A 19,923-nucleotide genomic window follows, 5' to 3' on the forward strand; every position below is an offset into this window, starting at 1 on the left:
AACCTCCATCACTTTTCTCCAGGCAGTTTCACGAATCGCTCCAGGGATTCCGGGGGGGTTGCTTTTTTTTTTTTTTAAACAATTCCACTTTTCTCCTCCAGCTCAATCTTATAATTTTCCCTCGCGAAGTTGCTGATTCGGCAAGATAAGGTTACACTCGATCTTAGTTGTCCAGTCCTTTGTTTTGGCTCTTCTACAATTTAGGGGTAGGCTGACTTCCTTTTTTCCACCTCCCCCGTTCGCTCCGAATTTTAAAAATTTATCCCCCTTTTTTTTTTAGTCCATATTCCAATTACTCACGGGTTCTTCTTTAGAGCCGAATTTTCAATGGAAGAAGTCAGCGCTCTCCGCCGGATGGCATGCGGCTGCGCTCGGCAGGGATAGCAGAGAACTCAAAGCACCACGCTTCTCCCCGGCACCCGATCCGTAGCCTTTAAAAAGGCTCCTTCACGAGTCGGGAGGGCGCTAACGGTGCCAGCCGAGTCTCCATGTCCACGGCCTCAATCTGGCCGTGGTTTTTAAGGGTCCCCGCATCGCCGGTGCGGTAGGACCCAGCCCCTGCCAAGCCGGCTCCCTCCGGAGCTCGGAGGGAGCCCGCCATTCGGCGATGGCGCCGACCCGGAAGTCATTTTTGTACACATTTATGCCAATCTAGTAATCCCCTGGGAGCGCAAGGACAATGATACAGATGAGAGACAAGAGCTTCTTCATTTACTACAAGGAATGGGATCACTGTCCACTTAAAGTGAATAGAGAAGCCCTTGGGGACCAGGGAGTTTCAGGTATGCACTGAAGCACATACAGAGCTCTGGACTGGGAAGAAAGTAATGTCCACAGAAGCCCCTGCAATGTTTAAAATTTGAGGGAAGATATTAGAAGTCCTCTAGCGCAGAAACCCTTCATAGACACTATTAGCATTACATTAACATGGTATTTCCACATTCACAGAACAAACTACAGCATAACTGTGTGTCTTTCCTTCCCTTGGAATTGTGCTACAGCATTAGTAGGTTACTAGTTTTCAAGTAACTGGATTGATTGACATAAAATAATGTAACAGCCTATGTTAAATGTATACACAACTAGGGTGGGGGAAGAACCTGCCACTGAACCAAATAGCACTTTGTTAAGATGAGTTTAATCCCTTCTTTCCACTCAATAACAAAGAGCCCAATGTGTGTGGCCAAATGCATAGAGACACAAATATATGTGTGTGTGTATGTGTGTGTGTGTGTGTTGCCTTTCTGACTCCTCACTCTGCACTGGGAACAATTCCGGACAACTTTCCAGAATAGTTTTGAGTGGACAAGAGACACTACAAAGAGAAGAAGAGGGCCTCACTGCCCTGCTACATGTGAAAAAGTTCCAGCATGCACCTTGAGACTCTGTTCATCAGTGGGGAAGAATCCACTTTGCATGAAAAACGTCCCAGGTTCAATCCCTGGCATCTCCAGTTAAAAGGATCGGGAGGTGTCCATGAGATGGGATTCTAAATGCTAATGGGAAGGGGCAGTATCCCACCAGGTTCTTTTTGAATGTAAGAGATAGCAAGCGGCTCTCAGGATTAAAAAAAAACAATAATAAAAGTTAAGGGGGGGTTGCAGGTGAGGGGAAAAGACCTCTCTCTGCTTGGCATCCTGGAAACTCACTAACAGTCACAGCAGAAAATAATAATAACAAAACCAGTGCTGAGCGATGTCTGTTTTTCGACACTGTGATATCTCACTAGCTAAGCATGGCAATATACCGATATATCACGATGTCTGAAATAAGGATGCAACTATGTAGAGGCAAATGCGGTAATGTCCTGGCATCTGCTACTACTTAGGGGTCTAAAACAGATACATTTTTATTTACCTTTAACATATTGTTGCAACTGTTCTTTTATAGTATAGAGCGGGGGTAGACAACCCTATTGACTTCTCAATCTGGCCTGTGGATGGTCCAGAAATCAGGATGTTTTTACATGAGTAAAATGTGTCCTTTTATTTAAAATGGGTTATTTGTGGGGCATAGGAATTTGTTCATATATTTTTTTCAAAATATAGTCCAGCCCACCACAGTCTGAGGGACAGTGGACTGGCCCACGGCTGAAAAAGGTTGCTGACCAGGTATAGAGCAGCAGGGGTATTAAGAATCATGAGAAATGATGACCGTCTTTTTCTCATATCACGATTTTTTACATAGCACACATTGTAATTTGTGTTATATAGCCATGCCAAATATTATGAAACTGTTATCATGATGTGGATTTCAAACTGATTTTGGATGATACATTGATACATTGCCTGGCCCTATAACAACCAGCCTGAACTGCTATAAACAGCTTCCTCTCTTTTTTAATTAATAGTACATTGCTGGATCAGACCAAGAGTCTCAGTAACAAGAATACACTTCGTATCCATCAGAAACTGGCCAATGGTTCACCAGGAGACCACAATCTATCTTCTGCTCTAACAGATACCACTCGGCCAGGTGGATACATAATCTGACCTAACATAACACAGCTTCTTATGTTCTTTGGTTCTTACTCGTAAGCAAAAAAGATGAAGTCAACTTTAACAAATTTCCCATAAGTATTTCAGGAAGCTACTTAAAAGGTAAAAAAAAAAACCCCAGTAAAACCTACTTTGTTGATTTGCAGATATGTTACATGACTGACTGGATGTCGCTGGATTAATTGCAATGACGTCTGCAGCAGAAAGTGTTTCTAGGGTTAAATCATGCACTTCTCTTTCAACAGTAACACCTGGTGATAGATGAAGAGTTGCCTCCAGGAAAGAACTTGATGACAGATCTTTTGAGCTTGAAGACTTGAGCGCAGATCTGTCGTTACCCTGAGTCGAAGAATCTGTGCTCTTCTGGTTTGTTTTAGCAAACGCATCCAAAGAACCAAGGGCACAATCGAAGTTTTCATGGTGCTGGACTAGCTGACGAATCCATTTTGACAATCCTTGGGAAAGAACGATTTTATTTTATTATTACTATATAGCAAGACAGGGAAGTCATGTCATCAAAGTTGTACATGCTTAAAACCTTATAAAAACTGTGTTGCTGTAGTTTATTCTTGCACTAGGCACACAACTTTGAATTATTTGAATTCAAAGATTTGAATTATTTGGTCTGATTTTGTAATGGCAATGAAGAGTTACAACCTGATTTACTGATGCTGCTGGCCATGACATGGTATATTAGAATAGAAAAGGGAAACTGGCTGCTTAGGGGCAACAGAGTCAGATGGGCAGGGTACAACTACAACAACAACAACAACAACTATTATTATTATTATTCCATTACACTACTACTACTACTACTACTACTACTACTACTACTATTATTCTGCCATTACACAATTCAGCTGTGCCTTCTCCTACACAAGGCAAGACACATGGGAGTAAGCGACAAGGATGCATACAGGGGAGGGATGTACCCAAGTCTAACTTTCCCATAAAAATAGGGAAAAGGAGGTTAAAGAGCCATTTGCCTCTGGTATTGGCTTCCATGGCACTGGGTGGAGCAAATGTCGATGGCCCTTTAGCCCTTGCTCAAGTCTAAGTGTTTGTCCCTGTTAAAAATGAGTTGCCAAACAGAGTTTTAGAAAGCCACACTATATGATAATAAGAATGTTAATAGATTATCACAATGAAAATATTATGGAGAGCAACCCACAACATGAAAACTGAGCATTAAAATAATGTTGTGTGCACACAGAGTTGCATCCAGTGCTCTACTCACAGAGTAAACCTATTGAAATTATGTCCATTAATTTAAATGGGTCTGCTCTGAGTAGAACTTAATTGAATGCAACCAACACAGAGAATCAGATTATGCTGAAATGGCAAAATTAACGGGTGTGTTAAGAAACCAAGAGGGGAAAAAATATATTAAGGAGTGGGGAATATTTGTGGAATATTTGAAAAATCATGGTATGAAACTAAGTGCATTGGTAGGGTTAACTTAAGACAAGCAGTTAAAAGTATTATTAAGATTAATTGTAGAATAATTTAAAAATGGAGTAAAGTTAAAATTTTAAATAAGAGAAGAAACCACAAAAGGGGGAGGGAGTCTGATTTGTATCTGTATTGGAAATATGACATTGTAAGATTTGTATCTGCAAATTCTTAAAAACTGAAAATAAAATTTATGAAACTATTTAAGAAGGAAAGAAATGCTGGTGGCTTTATGCTTTGAAGGAAAGGGATTTCTTTGTTGCTATCTTTTTATCCCCCCCCCAAAAAAAACCAAACATTTTGTTTGATCATTTTAAAAGCAGTTTCAGTGCATGTGTTCTGATAAAGACTGAACAAGTGGAATCTTTCGAAGTCAATTATATTTTTGGATTCTATTATACTATGGGTATAATAATCATTCTATCTTTGGATATATTTAATTCATAAGCACCCATTGCATTTTCTGGCAAATTGCTTTGTTTCAACGAGAAATGTGCTACTGAGAATCAGTAGTCCAGCCCCCAACTTCTTGAAAATCCTGCCATGATTACTGCTTCTAAAATTACCGAGAAAGACTTTCATGTGAGGCAATGATATCCTCCCATCTTGCTGCCTTTTCTGAGACAAGGGAAAGACCCTTCGTACGATAGAATCTGAGCACCATCTACTGTCAAGACAAGGGCAGTATTTGCTTCATCTCCTCCCTTCGCTGAAATTGCTTAGAATCATCAAAGGGAAAAATAGGTGCCATCTCTATTTCTAATATTTAAAGCAGTTTCTTCTACTTAGTGTGTACTAGTGGACCAATTTATCTGTCATGATTACCAAACGTTTGCTGGTAACAGGGCTGCCTGTATCCGAGCTGGTGATGTTTGCAGCTACTTAAAAGCATTTCCAAGAGTACTGAAACATTCCTTCCCCTTTTTGTTGACTTTTTTTTCAAGAAAATGTTTGCCAACTCACTTACAATAGCCTTCCCTAAAAGGTGGCCTTTTCCATGTTGTTGGACGCCAACTCCAAATCATTTACAATAACCTTCCCCAACGTGTGGCCCTTTGGATGTTGTTGAGGCACCAAAATGTCTAGCTTTTATTGAAAAACTGACACACTGGGATATTTCAGCATAGCTATTCTACACTTCAAAGCGAAGTAGATTAAGAACTAACCTCACTCGGTCAAAACAAGGAGATGCAAAATTAAAACAGAGAAGACATTCTGATGCCCCCACCTTATATATATTTTAATAGCTAATAAGGCTGAATGATTATGAATACGCTCCTCAGATTACTAATTTATACTGGGCAATGAATTTATCTGGGGTGGTTGATTGCTTTGGTACAATGTCAGTGTTATCAGTCATAAGGATTTCATGAGATCCATATTTTATTTACCTCTCACTGCATTTTTAACTGTGAGATTTTGTATCTGCAGCAGCAAAGCTGGAGGCCAGAACACATTCCCACCCACCCACCCAGCATTTATTCAGCTACTTTAATTAGAAATTCACACAGCAACAAACTAGGTAACAGACTGCAATGCACAATGGACTAAAACAAGAGGGAATTGCAATGAAACTTTGCAGCACTGTATCATCAACCCAAACTGGAGTGTTCCTGTTCAGGGTTCCAGCCAGCTAGGCATGATGTCTGCTAATAAATTATAAGTTGCAAAGGGCTGAAGCAGGACATTCCATCGTTCCTCAATGGACACTTGACTTTGCATGTCTAATGCACATGCTTGTTCCTCATTGGGCTATGTGTGTTAGTTTTCGTACTTCTGCAAATTTCAGAACTCTCCATAAGATGCTGACACCTCCTCGCTCCGGCTCCATTTCAGTCAGCACTCACCACTCGAGCTCATTATTAGAGGGAGAGATATGAAAATGCTTGATGTTTCCAAATGTCACAGTGATTCATATGGCCTAGGAAGATGTTTTCAAATGCCAGAACTAGACATGACGGAGGATGTGTGGCTGCTGTTGAAGAGAGCAGTCCCATGTCTCTGCCTCTCCTTACTAACTTCTAGCAACTGATCACATCTAACTCCTGACATGAAGTTGTCACGTTCTGGGTTTCAGCACCCCGGCAGAGGGCATCCAATGAAGTCCAGTAGGAAAGCTCTTAAGTGAGCTGTTGACGTGGCAGAAATATGGAAGAGACCAGAAGTTACTGGGGAGAGGAGGAGATGCAGTGCTGCTGCTTTACAGAAAAACCATGTACCCTCCATTAACTTCTTGCCCAAGCGAGTTGACAGCAATTTGCACCACGATCAAGGGCCACTTCACACACATCAATTTACCATAGCAAAGCATAGGTGCATTGTTCATATGTGATGGTGCAAAATACTTACAACCCAACAAAGAAGTTCTGTCTTGAAGGCTTTTTATTTTACAATAAATAAAATATTATCACCTGCCCCAAAGTAACATAGGTATAGGAAAGTGATATGTTTATAGAAAAATCACAGGAGATGATGCCCTAAAATTTAATATTTAGAATTACCTTTGCTTGCTTTAGATACATGCATAGGAAAGGGGTCTGGTTCCAATCAGAGTAGACCCATTAAGATAATAGGATCTACTCTTACTTGGAGACAACCCTAGATATAGAAGCATCATAGCTCTGTGGGAAAGGGCATGTTTTGCATGCAGAAGGCCCAAGGCTCAATGTCTACAACAGGCTTCCTCAACCTCGGCCCTCCAGATGTTTTTGGCCTACAACCCCCATGATCCCTAGCTAGCAGGACCAGTGGCCAGGGATGATGGGAATTGTAGTCTCAAAACATCTGGCGGGCCGAGGTTGAGGAAGCCTGGTCTAGAATCTTCAGGGGGAAGGGTCAAGTAGCAAAAGATGGGGAAGACCTCTGCTTGAGATATTGAACAGCCACTGCCACGAGGGGAAGAACCATAGCTCAGTGGCTGAGCACATGCCTTGCTAGCATGCAGAAGCCCTCAGCGTAACCTTAGAATCTGGGGTAGCCAACATGATGTCCTCCAGATGCTGGTGTACTACGACTCCTCTAATCCCTGACAACAGGGCATGTTGACTGATGGGAGTAGAGCCCAACAATGTATAGAGGGCATCACACTGGCTCTCTCTGTTTTAAATCAACCAGCACAGCAGCAACATGATCCAAAGCCATGGCCTTGATATATATAGTATATAAGCCAAGTGTCACTAACCAACATCTCCAGGGTGTTCATGTGTCTTACCAGCTATGTATTTATTTGGGTTCCTTCTGAAGCGATCATCAACTAAAATAAGCGCTCCCCAATCACTCCTGTGGCGAATACACCTAAAACAGAGTAACAGGTGAGAAAACAATACATGATGACTCTTATTGGGTTTTTTTTTTAAAATGGGGAAAGTGGGAATATAAGAATGTTCATGATATTTACCTGATAGAACTGTTTCAGATATCACTAAAACTTACAAAGCTTCAGCTAATCATCAGGGTGTTAAATATCTAAAACCTGTAATGTTCTGAGTCCACTGAAACTGGTACTCACACCCAAGGTGGAAATGATTGTAGTGGGTTAATTGGAGAGACTAAATATTTCAGCACAAATAAAAAGTGACTGAGGGACCTGCTCTCTATCTTGCAGACCTTCTTCAACCTGGCCTGGGAAGGCGTAGCCCTGACTGACTGCAGCTACAGAAGCTGAGGCTGCTGAAGAGGCCATCTTGGCTGTTTCTTAGTGCAGACCCAGTTCATTGAGCCTGAGCTTCCACAGCTTCCACCTGCCATGAACAACCATTGGCAGGACTGGCAGCAAAAGCAGCAGCAATGTTCTATGTTTATGACAATATTTTATTCTCTTGTTAATTATGCTGTTCTAAATGTGAATTTTACATATTTGACTTCCTTTAGTAATGTTTTCTTTTGAAATGTTTAAGATATTTTTTTTTGTTAACTTTGCTCCATTAAATGTGTATTCTGTAGTTGACCTCCTTTGCAATGTTTCATTTTGAGATCTTAAAAATAATATTTTAGTTTCCTGTTAATTATTGCTTTGAATGTATAGGGAAGTTTTTAAAGTCTGATGTCTCACAGTGTTTTAGATTTTTTTGGAAGCTGCCCAGAGTGACTGGGGCAACCCAGTCAGATGGGCACAGTACAAATAAAATTATAACCATAACCATAATAGACTTTCTTCAGTAATATTTTATTCTGGATTGTTTTTTTTAAAAAAATAATAATCATGTGTTGTAAACCGCTTTGAGATGTTTTCTTAAAAATATAAATGTAAAGCGGTATAGAAATGAAATGAATAATATTAATAATAACAAAAATAAAAGAGAGGCATGTTTATTTCATATCTAACCACCTGTACTTTGATCACGGATGTAACCATTTTTCTGCCACTAAGCTTGCTGGACAATGGCATCAGTAATAACAACACAGTCCTGTGGCACCTTGAGAACTAATTGCAATTGCACCTTAAGGACTAATTTTTTTAAAAAAAAATGTCACTAGGCACAATCCACCAGGAATCTCACAGCAACATATCCACGCTGATGGCCCTCACTACCTCAAAATATTGTGATGGGCACCAATATTGATGGCTTTAAAGGGGAATGAAGACAAAATAAGGCTAAGGGTAACAAGAGGCAATATTCCTCTGAATAGTTGTCACTGGGAATCACAAGTAGGGATAGTGCACTCATGTCCTTCTCATGAACTTCCCATTGGCATCTGGCTGGCCACTGTGAGAACACAATACTGGGCTAAATGGGCCTTTGGTCTTATCTGATAGGCCTCTTCTTACGAGTTTCTAGAAACATAACCCACCAGTTGCTCCTTGTGCAACTCCCTACTGCCCAGGGACTTGCACAGAAGCAACTCTTAAGAGACTGGCCCTTCTTATTGATATGAAAAGCCTATAACAAGCTCACCACCAGAAAATTCTGCAGGTGGGCTTTCAGTGAAGTCTTCATCACCAGGGGAGTGTGGGGGAAATAGCCAGAAAAACGAAAGCCAAGTGCAAAATTGTGTAGTTAAAATAAATGTATTGGGCCCACTGGAGACATATCCCACACCTTTCAAGTGAAGCAATGCTGCAATTTCATGGCAGAGTTGTCACCTGGCCATGCGCAACATCTGGCATATTCCCTCCCCCCCAAGTGATCACATTTCATGGACTTCATGTTACTTCAAATACTACCACAGCAATATGAAAACGCCACATCTGAGACTTAAACCAGCTCACCTTTTATTTGTCAGTTTATGCATGTTGGAATACAAAATAAAAACCCATGAAATAACTATGTCCTTCACATGGGCAGGTATTTTGTACCTGTAAATCTTGCTTAGGGTTTAGTTTGGCAGCCACACTATAATTTCAGGTGGATTTATAGGATCTTTCTTGTTTTTTTAAAAAAAATTGTTTTTTTTTACAGTTAGGGGATTTTTCTGAGTTATATCACCTCAGAGACACATGCGAATCTAGGTCACAAGTAGATGAGGTCTACCTTGCTTATGGTACCTTGCAATCTCATTCCATGATAGACCCTTCCACTGCTCCATCTCCATCACTATGGTCCTATGGGTGAAAACCTATTCATAACAGTTCTTCTAGGGATGGGGAAGGAACTTCTGCATGCAAAGCAGATGTTCTTCTACTGAGCTAAAGGTCCTTCCCTGCCTCCAGCTGGACTTAAATCCCTTTAAAGATGTTCCTTTTGGTTTTCCATACCAATCTCCCTCAGGCCATAGCAAGCTGCCATCTGGCCCAGTACTGTTTTATTGGACTCCAGGGTCTCAGGCAGAGAGAGGTCCTTCTCATCATCCAATAATTGTTTCTGTTAATTGGAGGTGCTGGGGAATGAACCTGGGACCCTCGGCCTACAAAGCAGATGCTCCATTGCGGAGCTACGCCCCCCCCCAGACATTTTAGAGTGCAAGCCTAAGGGAAAAAGCTGTGTCTATCTTCTGGTGTATGAAACACACTAGATACTGTAGGCAGCCTAGATAGAACTGCCAGGTTGGAAGGGACCTCAAGGATCATCTAGTCTAATCTCCTGCAATGCAGGAATATGCAGCTGTCTCATATGGAGATTGAATCTGCGACCATGTTATTATCAGCATCATGCTCTAACCAGATGATAATGATAATAAATATCTACTCTATTTTTGGAAAGTTGTCTGTTTGCTATGCATTTGGACAACTTTTTAGATGTCATAACCACATGGTTCCTGAGATCAAGGAGCAGGTTTTTGTCTATATTTTGATATGACTATTTTAAGACAGGATGGTGCACTGAACCTTTTGAAACTGCACTAATCTTAACAACCGATTTCAAACCTGTAGTGATTTTGTGGTTTCTTAAAATCCCTCAGCAATGCTGGCTATGAGAGGCTGCTAGTTATTATTGATGTTCCCATTTCTTTACCAGAATTTTTTTTGTTTAAAGCACTTATTTGTTTAAAGCACTTATTCCCCTACTAGTCTGCTGTAGAAAAAACAACAGCATTGAAGAGGCACCTTCTCAGCAAATACTAAGGAGAAAGAGGGAAGCTTCTTTTGCTTTTCGAAAGCTGTGTACTTTGTTTCCAAGAAGACCAAGATACTTTTTTTTTGAAAGGATCGGATGAATATTCATATTTCCCAAAGAAGCAAATGCTCTGCTAGATGTGCATGCCTGATTTTTAGAACAAACAACACCAGGTTTGGCAAGCCTAGTGAGTAAGACAATGAAATGACATATAAAGAGGACTTCCGGGTCGGCGCCATCGCCGAATGGCGGACTCCCTCCGAGCTCCGGAGGGAGCCTGCTTGGCAGGGGATGGGTCCTACCGCACCGGCGATGCGGGGACCCTTAAAAACCACGGCCAGAGGAGGCCGTGGACATGGAGACTCGGCTGGCACCGTTAGCGCTCTCCCGACTCGTGAAGGAGCCTTTTTAAAGGCTACGGATCGGGTGCCGGGGAGAAGTGTGGTGCTTTGAGTTCTCTGCCATCCCTGCCGAGCGCAGCCGCATGCCATCCGGCGGAGAGCGCTGACTTCTTCTATTGAAAATTTGGATCTAAAGAAGAACCCGTGAGTAATTGGAATATGGATTAAAAAAAAAGGGATAAATTTTTAAAATTTGGAGCGAACGGGGGAGGCGGAAAAAAGGAAGTCAGCCCACCCCTAAATTGTAGAAGAGCCAAAACAAAGGACTGGACAACTAAGATCGAGTGTAACCTTATTTCGCTGAATTAGCAACTTCGCGAGGGAAAATTATAAGATTGAGCTGGAGGAGAAAAGTGGAATTGTTTTAAAAAAAGCAACCCCCCCCCCCCGGAATCCCTGGAGCGATTCGTGAAACTGCCTGGAGAAAAGTAATGGAGGTTTTGACAGCTGTCAAAGAGCTGTCAAAAAGGAAGATTAAAATAGAGACTTTGTTATGAGGACTTTGCCGGTTACATTTGTTATAAATTGAACATAAACTGTTTCAAATATGGGCTAACAAGCTACTTGGACTGGTGGATGTGATTCTGGAAGGGAACTTTGCTACTGTAATCCATCTAGAGGAGCTGAGGGATATTGCATGTGTTTTTGACAGGAAACTTGAACAGTTGAATGGAACTTTTAATCTCCTGGGAAACTGCAGGAATGGAACATTATTTTGTCTACAGAGGTCTATACACTACAGGAAACAATGGAACTATTTGTTGGAAAATGAAAGGAACATGATGCAATGCTTTGCTCTTGAATAACAAGCCTCTGCAGAGACACTAGAAACTTTTGGAAAAAGAACATTTCTGTGGGAGAACAGAGAAACAAAAAGGAGGAGAATGATTGACAAGAACAAGGAAACAACAAGAACTGGACAGAACTGGGAGAGGGAACATTTGGGATATCCAGGTTTGACAAGCTTATGGAAACAAAATTGGAGTTTTTACTCCTGGATATAAAAACCTGGATAGAAGAAATGGGCCCCTTTTTTGATAGACTCCTTCTATGATTGGACACTCGTAATTAAAGACTGGCAAAGAACCTGAGGGACATAGTGTAATGTGGGAACTTCAGGAAGATATTAGAAGTAGAGGGATAGGTGAAACGCAAAGGGGAAAGAGGGGAGGGAAAGTTGGAATCCAAAGGTTGTAAAATCACTACTCATATTTATTTTATTTCCATCTGTACTATGTTTGAAAGGGGGGAACTCGTGGAAGGGAATAGATCGATCTTAGGGGATGGGAATTTGGATAAATTGGGTTACTGATGATGAGTGTAATTTGGGGATAAGAACTTGTTGAATTTAATTGCTTATCTGGAAGATTTGGAACACAAGAGGGGGTAGGGAGGGGAAGTCCTGGTTATTGGCAAAAAGTTTATAAATTGGATTTAATTTGTTTTAATTTGTTTTAATTTGGAAAACCTTAATAAAATTATTATAAAAAAAAAAATTACACAACCACGAAGGAAATATAAAAAAAAAAATATGAAATGACATATAAAGAAAACTTTACAATACAAGTGGCATAGCTTGAAAGCGAGGAAGGTGCAGGCTACAGCCAGAAATCTCCAGTACTGCTTTGCAAAATGCCTTGTTACTCGATTCTACAAAACATCACTTCAGCTTTAGCTGAACTGGTGTACAAGATGTTTAGTCCACAGAGAATGCAGGTCACAAATGTTTACAAGACTGCAGATTATAGTTCAGAATCACTTACAGCAAAGTGAGGGAGCTACCGGGTTCAGCTATAAGTGGGATTTTTTTCCCTCCAATGTTTTGGGGCACCTCTCTACTTTGTTGGAGGGTTGGAAGAAGGGCTGTGACTCAATGGCAGAGCACCCACTTTGGATGCACAAAGTTCCAGGTTCAATTGCCAGCGTCTCCAGGTCAGGACGTGGGGGCAACTCCTGCCCCTGCCACACCCTTCTCATCTCTGATTATGATTCTTGTTCACCTGTTTGTGTCTCTATTGGTTTTGTTTTCGATTAATTGCAATTTTGCAAACAAAACAAAGCAAAAATAGATAAAGCCCCAAATATATATGGATCTATACAGGAATAATCTAATTCTACTCACCTGCCCAATGCTTGGTTGAGAGCTCTGAAGGCCTGGATTTCATACCACTGGCTGCCTGGTAGAAGTCCTCTGTCTTTGGAATGTAGGTCATTGTACTTCCTCTTAAGCTCAACCTGGAGAAATTACAATATATTTTAAAATTCCTGCATAAATTTCAAGTAGTACAACTGTTAATTTGCCTTATCAAGTAATTATCAAAACAAGAGAATGGCTTTTTCAGCTGCCAAACTGCTCTATTATTGTGGACAAAATGATAAATAAAACGAATTCAGGTAACCAGCAGATATCTATATATTAATTTTATAACTCTGAAAGAACTTTCCGAGCTGGCGTCTATACTTAACTTTGTTTATGGATGCAAGTCTGGGAAAACCAGTTACAAAAATATTTTAAAATGCTTCTTATGGTTCTCAGTCTGTTAACATTGTACATGTTGGTAAAATAGTTGATATCACTTTTCTTTTCTTTCACTCCACTTTCCCCCCTGAGTGCACATGTCTCCTCACTTTGCTATGACTTTGAGGATTCTCAGCAAAGTGGGAAACTGCATAAACCACGCTTTGCACTGAACAGCTGAAATACAAATTATGATTTGGATCTAAAGGGCAGTTAGGGCAAACTATGATTCTAAGACATCCATTACATCCAGTCTGTGGACCTCTGGTAGCCCTGGAAACAGGACAGGTACTTCCTGTGGCTAGGTGGGGGTACAATTCTACCTCCCCTCTCTTGTGAAGCACAGGCTAAAAAATAGTTAGAACTCCTCCTCACACATCTATCTGCTCAGACACGAGATGGAATTTTTCAGAAAGTGGAATATTGAGTACCAGCAAGCCAAGCCAAGCCAAGCTCCTTGCCCTCCTTTTCCAAAGGCAGGGAAGGCACTTGGGTCAGGATGGAAAAGCCCAGGCCTGCTATTCAAGCTCAACAACAGGTTTAGTTTGAAAAACGAAAGGCATAAAGCTACACAAAGGAAGGTTAATTTCACTGCTCTTTTGTTCTATATTAACCTTTTAAAACTGACAACTGAAAGGACACGCTTCAAGAGATAAAACAGCAGACTTCTAACCACTTCTGACAGGTAACTTTCAACTCGAATTTGGGTAAGGATTCTTTTCTTTTTATGTTATTTTATGTGCCTATGCCCTTTTAAAAAAAAAAACATCCTGTCAAATTTACAAATTCAAACTTTGCAGCCAGAAAATAAATCCAGTTTGATTTCACAGATCTAATATTTGTTTCCGTCACTCAGAATTTATTGATTGGGGGCTGAAGGTTCCCCCTACTGCATTTGAAGTTTGCTGAGCAAGCCTTATATAGAACAGGCCCCAAGTAGTTTTTGCAAACCATTTCCAGTTCCAGACACTCACTCACTCACTCTCTCTCTCTCTCTCTCTCTCTCTATATATATATATATATCCTACCCCTTCCATTCTGATGATCAGAGCAGCAAGGCTGCCTGAGACCCGCATTCTCTTCTGCAACCTCACAGAAACATCCAGGAACTAAAGCAGAACTTGTTGGATCAGGCCAAAGGCTTGTCAACTCCAGTGACCCACAGTGGCCAACCAGGTATCTGTGGGAAGCTCAGAAGCAGGACCTAAGTAAAACAGCACTCTCCCCACTTCTGATTTCCAGCAACTGGCATTCAGAGACATACTACCTCCAACAGTGGAGCTGGAGCATAGCCAACAGAGCTAGCAGCAAGTGACAGCCTTTTCCATGAATTTGTATAATCCTCTTTTAATGTTACTGAAAGGGTCCTATGCAAAAGAACAATAGGCTCTGCCTCACAGGGCAGATCTGGTCTGTGCCTTACATTTCTTTGCACTTAATGCCATGCAAAATTAGCCACCCCACCCATGTTACTTCAGAGCTCTGCTAAGCAGGACATGAACCTCTGTAAGTAAATGATGGAAAATAAAAGGCTGCCTTTGGTCAGCAACTAAGTTTCCTGGAAAAGGTAATGTGTGGGAGGGCAGATTTGTCCATGGGGCTTCTAGTTGCTGACCCCCGGATATAAAAACTGTATAGCTATTTTAAATAACAAGACAGCTTTTTTTGGAGGGGGGTGTAGAGACACAGTGTATCACTGCTTAATAACAGAATAACAGAAAATAAATTCAAACCCTTGTGTCTGCTCATTAAGGGTTAAAGTGTTCCTTGTGAATCACGTAACAGGTAAAAGGTCAGCGCATGTCACTTTAACGCAATCAGAATCCATTTCACTGTATACGTTTGCATTATCAGGCATCACCGTGACGCCCGATTCAACATGACATGCTGCATATGTGAAAAAGCCAGCGTCTCCTGCTAGCAAATATCCTAAATGTGCAAGTAAAGCACAGGCTAGAAGGGATTAGTTAAAATGTCAAAAGACAGCCCTTTACTTCTACCTGTTCATCCTTAAAAATATACTCCTAGCTATCAGGCATGCTTTGCAGACAAAGAGCTCCAGCGAGGAGCAGCAGAAGGCCTGTGGCAAGCCATGTCATCTTGTAGCTGTCAGAGAGATTAGGCTTTGATCTATCTGGGAGGTCACGGTCGCATTCATATTAGCCGGAGTCTAACAGCATTATACCTGTTAACCACTGTTTCCTTAATGCTTAATTAGACAGACCTCCCCTGCAACTGAACATTAACCAAGAATGTTCCCTCCTCTTGCTCTATTTCGTCCCCTTCCCCACCATTTCCACACCAAGCCGAGTTTTCAAGAAAGAAAAGAACAGGCTGTAAACAAAAACTTTTTGCCTTCCAATCTATGAGCAAAGAAATGCTTTGGAATGATTTAAAGGGCCTGGATCGCCTTCCTCAAGTGCCCTTTTTTTTAGTGCTTTCTCCATGCATAAGGTTAATTACACATTATGGAGAAGATATTTAGCGGGGCGGGGGGGTGAAATACAGGAAGGGATAGAAGAGAGATTCTTTTTTGGGGAATCAAGAGGGAGGGCACACTGGAAATGGAGGGCTTCACCCCTGTTTTTTAATTCATTTATAAAAATATTTATATACCACTAAGTCATAAAAAAATCACATAATAATAATAATAATAATAATAATAATAATAATAATACTACAATTTTTCTACCACCCTTTATCAGAAGATCCCAGGGTGGTGTACAACATTAAAAACACATTACAGAACATATGTTGTAGAGCATACTTGAGATTAGACAAATTCATGGCGGGTAAGTCCACCAATGGTTCGGCTCTGCTTCCATGGTTAGAGGCAACAGTGCTTCTGAATCCCACTTGCTGGAAACTGCAAGAGGTGGAAGTGCTCTTGTGGTTGGGTCCTACTTGCAGGTTCCCCACAAGTATCTGACAGGCCACTGTGAGAACAGGATACCTTGGTTTGCGAACAGTCTGGTTTGCATACGTTTGGATTACAAACACGTCAAACCCGGAAGTGCGTGTCCCAGTTTGCGACCTTTACAAAGGGACCTCCGGAACGGATTATGGTTGTAAACTAAGGTACCCCTGTACTGGACCAAATGGGCCATTGTCCTGATCCAGCAGATTCTTATGTTCTTATAACTTGAAATTCTGCTGCTCCAAGAGAAGCCTGTATGGACAGCATCAAGTCAGAGAGGAAGAAGAAGAGGAGGAGGAGGAGTTTGGACTTGATATCCCACCTTTCACTCCCCTTAAGGAGTCTCAAAGCGGCTAATAATCTCCTTTCCCTTCCTCCCCCACAACAAACACTCTGCGAGGTGAGTGAGGCTTCAGAGAAGTGTGACTAGCCCAAGGTCACCCAGCAGCGGAGGAGCGGAGACATGAACTCAGCAGCTGCATGTGGAGGAGTGGGAAAGCGAACCCAGTTCACCAGATTGTGAGTCCGCCGCTCTTAACCACTGCACCACGCTGGCTCCAGGTTTGGGAGGCTAGCAGCACAGCTCTTTGGGTGGCCTTGGATGAACCGTTATCTCTCAGCTTAGCCTATCCCATGAGGTCTGTGCCAGTGCTAAAGGAGGCAAGAATTTGCAACGTGCCTTTTGGGGTGCAGGGAATACTAAATGAGCTAGAAAAATTATGAACAACCATGTTAGGAGGACGTCACAAACTTTCAGCACAGCTTGCTGGGTGGTCTTGGGCAACCCAGTTCAGATGAACTGACCTCAAAGGGGTTGGAGATAAGAACACTGCTGCCTTCTATGTTTCGGATGGGAAAGCCTAAATATCTAAATGCCTAAACATCTCAGTCTGTCTATCCACCAACTCCAAGCCAGCGAAAAGGTGCCAGATGAGGCTCTAGACAAATTCCACTCGAAGAATCTTTCCTCTCTTCTTGACTGTAGAAAGCTCTTCTATTCTTGACTGTAGAAAGCTCTTCTATTCTGGACGCATCTTCTATTCTATCAGACATTTAAGTTCTATTAAGACGCACGCGGGGACGCAGGTGGCGCTGTGGGTTAAAGCCTCAGCGCCTAGGACTTGCCGATCGAAAGGTCGGCAGTTCAAATCCCTGCGGCGGAGTGCGCTCCCGCTGCTCGGTCCCAGCGCCTGCCAACCTAGCAGTTCGAAAGCACCTCCGGGTGCAAGTAGATAAATAGGGACCGCTTACCAGCGGGAAGGTAAACGGCGTTTCCGTGTGCGGTTCTGGCTCGCCAGAGCAGCAATGTCACGCTGGCCACGTGACCCGGAAGTGTCTCCGGACAGCGCTGGCCCCTGGCCTCTTGAGTGAGATGGGCGCACAACCCCAGAGTCTGTCAAGACTGGCCCGTACGGGCAGGGTACCTTTACCTTTACTTTTAAGATGCACGCACACAACAAATATAGTAACATAAAGCCTTATACTGAGTTATTAGATAGCTGGTCCACATAGCTCAGTACTGTCTACACTGGCTGGCAGTGACTCTCCAGGGTTTCAAGCAGGGGATATTCCCAGCCCTATGTGGATGTGCTGGAGATTGAACCAGGGACTTTATACGTGCAAAGCAGCTGCTCTACCACATCCAAGGGTGACGGGGCAGTAAGGAGGGAGGGAAGCCATGGGGCAATAATCACTCCTTGCCTTTGCAAGGAGCATGCCTGCCTTTTATTCTAGGAGCTGATCAAGATTAGACAGGAAGCAAGCAAGGGCATTCTGAATGTAGGAGTCAAGCATGCTTACAACTTGAACCTCCCACCCCCACCCAAAAAATGATATCAATTTTTTTTTGAAACATTGGCTTAGTTCAACAAGCAGCTTCGACATAAAGCTGATACGATTCTCAGAGCATGTGACGCTGGAAGCTCTAAAGAGATTAAAATATCCTCACATAAACAAAATGTTAAGATCGGCATGGCACTGCTTTATTCCTGAGCGATAAAGCCTTTTAGAAGCGGGAGTTCAGCCCATTAAATAAATATAAGGGCTAAACCTGTTAAAACGTAAGGATTCAAACCATTAAGAAAACTTTGCCTCAGTAAAAATAAACACATTGTCCACCAGACACTCATGCAGAAAGGTTTTATCTGTAGCCAAAGGAGGAACCTTTCGACCCAAAACAGTTTAAAGCAAAAACCCACACCAGAGCAGGAAGAATTCGCAGAAGAAACATTTTCCATCCAGTATCAGCATACTGTAAACACCGTTATCAGGGCAAACTATCGCAATATAAATTTTACTGACTGATCCCTTCCAATCGGGATTCAGGCCTCATCATGGGACTGAAACTGCCTAGTTCACGCTGGTTGATGATCTCCGGCGAGCTAGGGACAAAGGTGAGAGTTGTTTCCTAGCTCTGCTGGATCTCTCAGTGGCCTTTGATACAATCGACCATAACATCCTTCTGGACTGTCTAGAGGGGCTGGGAGCTGGGGGCACTGTTATGCAGTGGTTTCGCTCCTTCCTCCTGGGCCGTGTTCAGAAAGTGGTGGTGGGGAATGAGTGTTCAGACCCCTGGGCCCTCACTTGTGGGGTGCCTCAGGGTTCCGTCCTCTCCCCCATGCTTTTTAACATCTATATGAAGCTGCTGGGAGAGATCATCAGGGGGTTTGGACTGGGTGTCCATCAATATGCAGATGATACCCAGCTCTACCTCTCTTTCAAATCAGAACCAGTGAAGGCGGTGAAGGTCCTGTGTGAGTGCCTGGAGGTGGTTGGAGGATGGATGGCGGCTAATGGATTGAAGTTGAATCCTGACAAGACAGAAGTACTGTTTTGGGGGGACAGGGGGCGGGCTGGTGTGGAGGACTCCCTGGTCCTGAATGGGTTAACTGTGCCCCTGAAGGACCAGGTGCGCCCCCTGGGAATCATTTTGGACTCACAGCTGTCCATGGAGGCGCAGGTCAATTCTGTATCCAGGGCAGCTGTCTACCAACTCCACCTGGTATGCAAGCTGAGACCCTATCTGCCCGCGGACTGTCTCGCCAGAGTGGTGCATGCTCTAGTTATCTCCCGCTTAGACTACTGCAATGCGCTCTACGTGGGGCTACCTTTGAAGGTGACCCGGAAACTACAACTAATCCAGAATGCGGCAGCTAGACTGGTGACTGGGGGCGGCCACCGAGACCACATAACACCGGTCTTGAAAAACCTACATTGGCTCCCAGTACGTTTCCGAGCACAATTCAAAGTGTTGGTGTTGACCTTTAAAGCCCTAAACGGCCTCGGCCCAGTATACCTGAAGGAGCGTCTCCACCCCCATAGTTCTGCCTGGACACTGAGGTCCAGCGCTGAGGGCCTTCTGGCGGTTCCCTCATTGCGAGAAGCAAAGCTAGGGGACCAGGCAGAGGGCCTTCTTGGTAGTGGTGCCCGCCCTGTGGAACGCCCTCCCATCAGATGTCAAAGCGATAAATAACTACCTGACATTCAGAAGACATCTTAAGGCAGCCCTGTTCAGGTAAGTTTTTAATCTGTGATATTTTAGTGTATTTTTTATCTCTATGGAAGCCGCCCAGAGTGGCTGGGGAAACCCAGCCAGATGGGAGGGGTACAAATAATAAATTATTATTATTATATTATTATTAAT

The 19,923-nt window shown here is 42.6% G+C and overlaps 1 protein-coding gene across 12 annotated transcripts in view; it reads right to left on the reverse strand.

Annotated features, from left to right (window-relative positions):
* BRIP1 (BRCA1 interacting DNA helicase 1) overlaps nt 1-19,923 on the reverse strand; it is a 222,354-nt gene that overhangs the window by 109,925 nt on the left and 92,506 nt on the right. For all 12 annotated transcript variants that reach the window (XR_014558454.1, XR_014558455.1, XR_014558456.1 and 9 more), the window contains exons 17-19: nt 12,968-13,080; nt 7,162-7,244; nt 2,630-2,953 (exon numbers count right to left, since the gene is read on the reverse strand). Coding sequence is in view for 6 of the 12 variants with exons in the window: in XM_083715016.1 (XP_083571142.1) it covers nt 2,630-2,953; nt 7,162-7,244; nt 12,968-13,080 (520 nt within the window). In the remaining 6 variants the exon portion in view is untranslated. The remainder of the gene's footprint in view (nt 1-2,629; nt 2,954-7,161; nt 7,245-12,967; nt 13,081-19,923) is intronic.

Source organism: Podarcis gaigeae, assembly GCF_964106915.1.
Source record: "Podarcis gaigeae genome assembly, chromosome: 15".
Lineage (NCBI taxonomy): Eukaryota > Metazoa > Chordata > Lepidosauria > Squamata > Lacertidae > Podarcis > Podarcis gaigeae.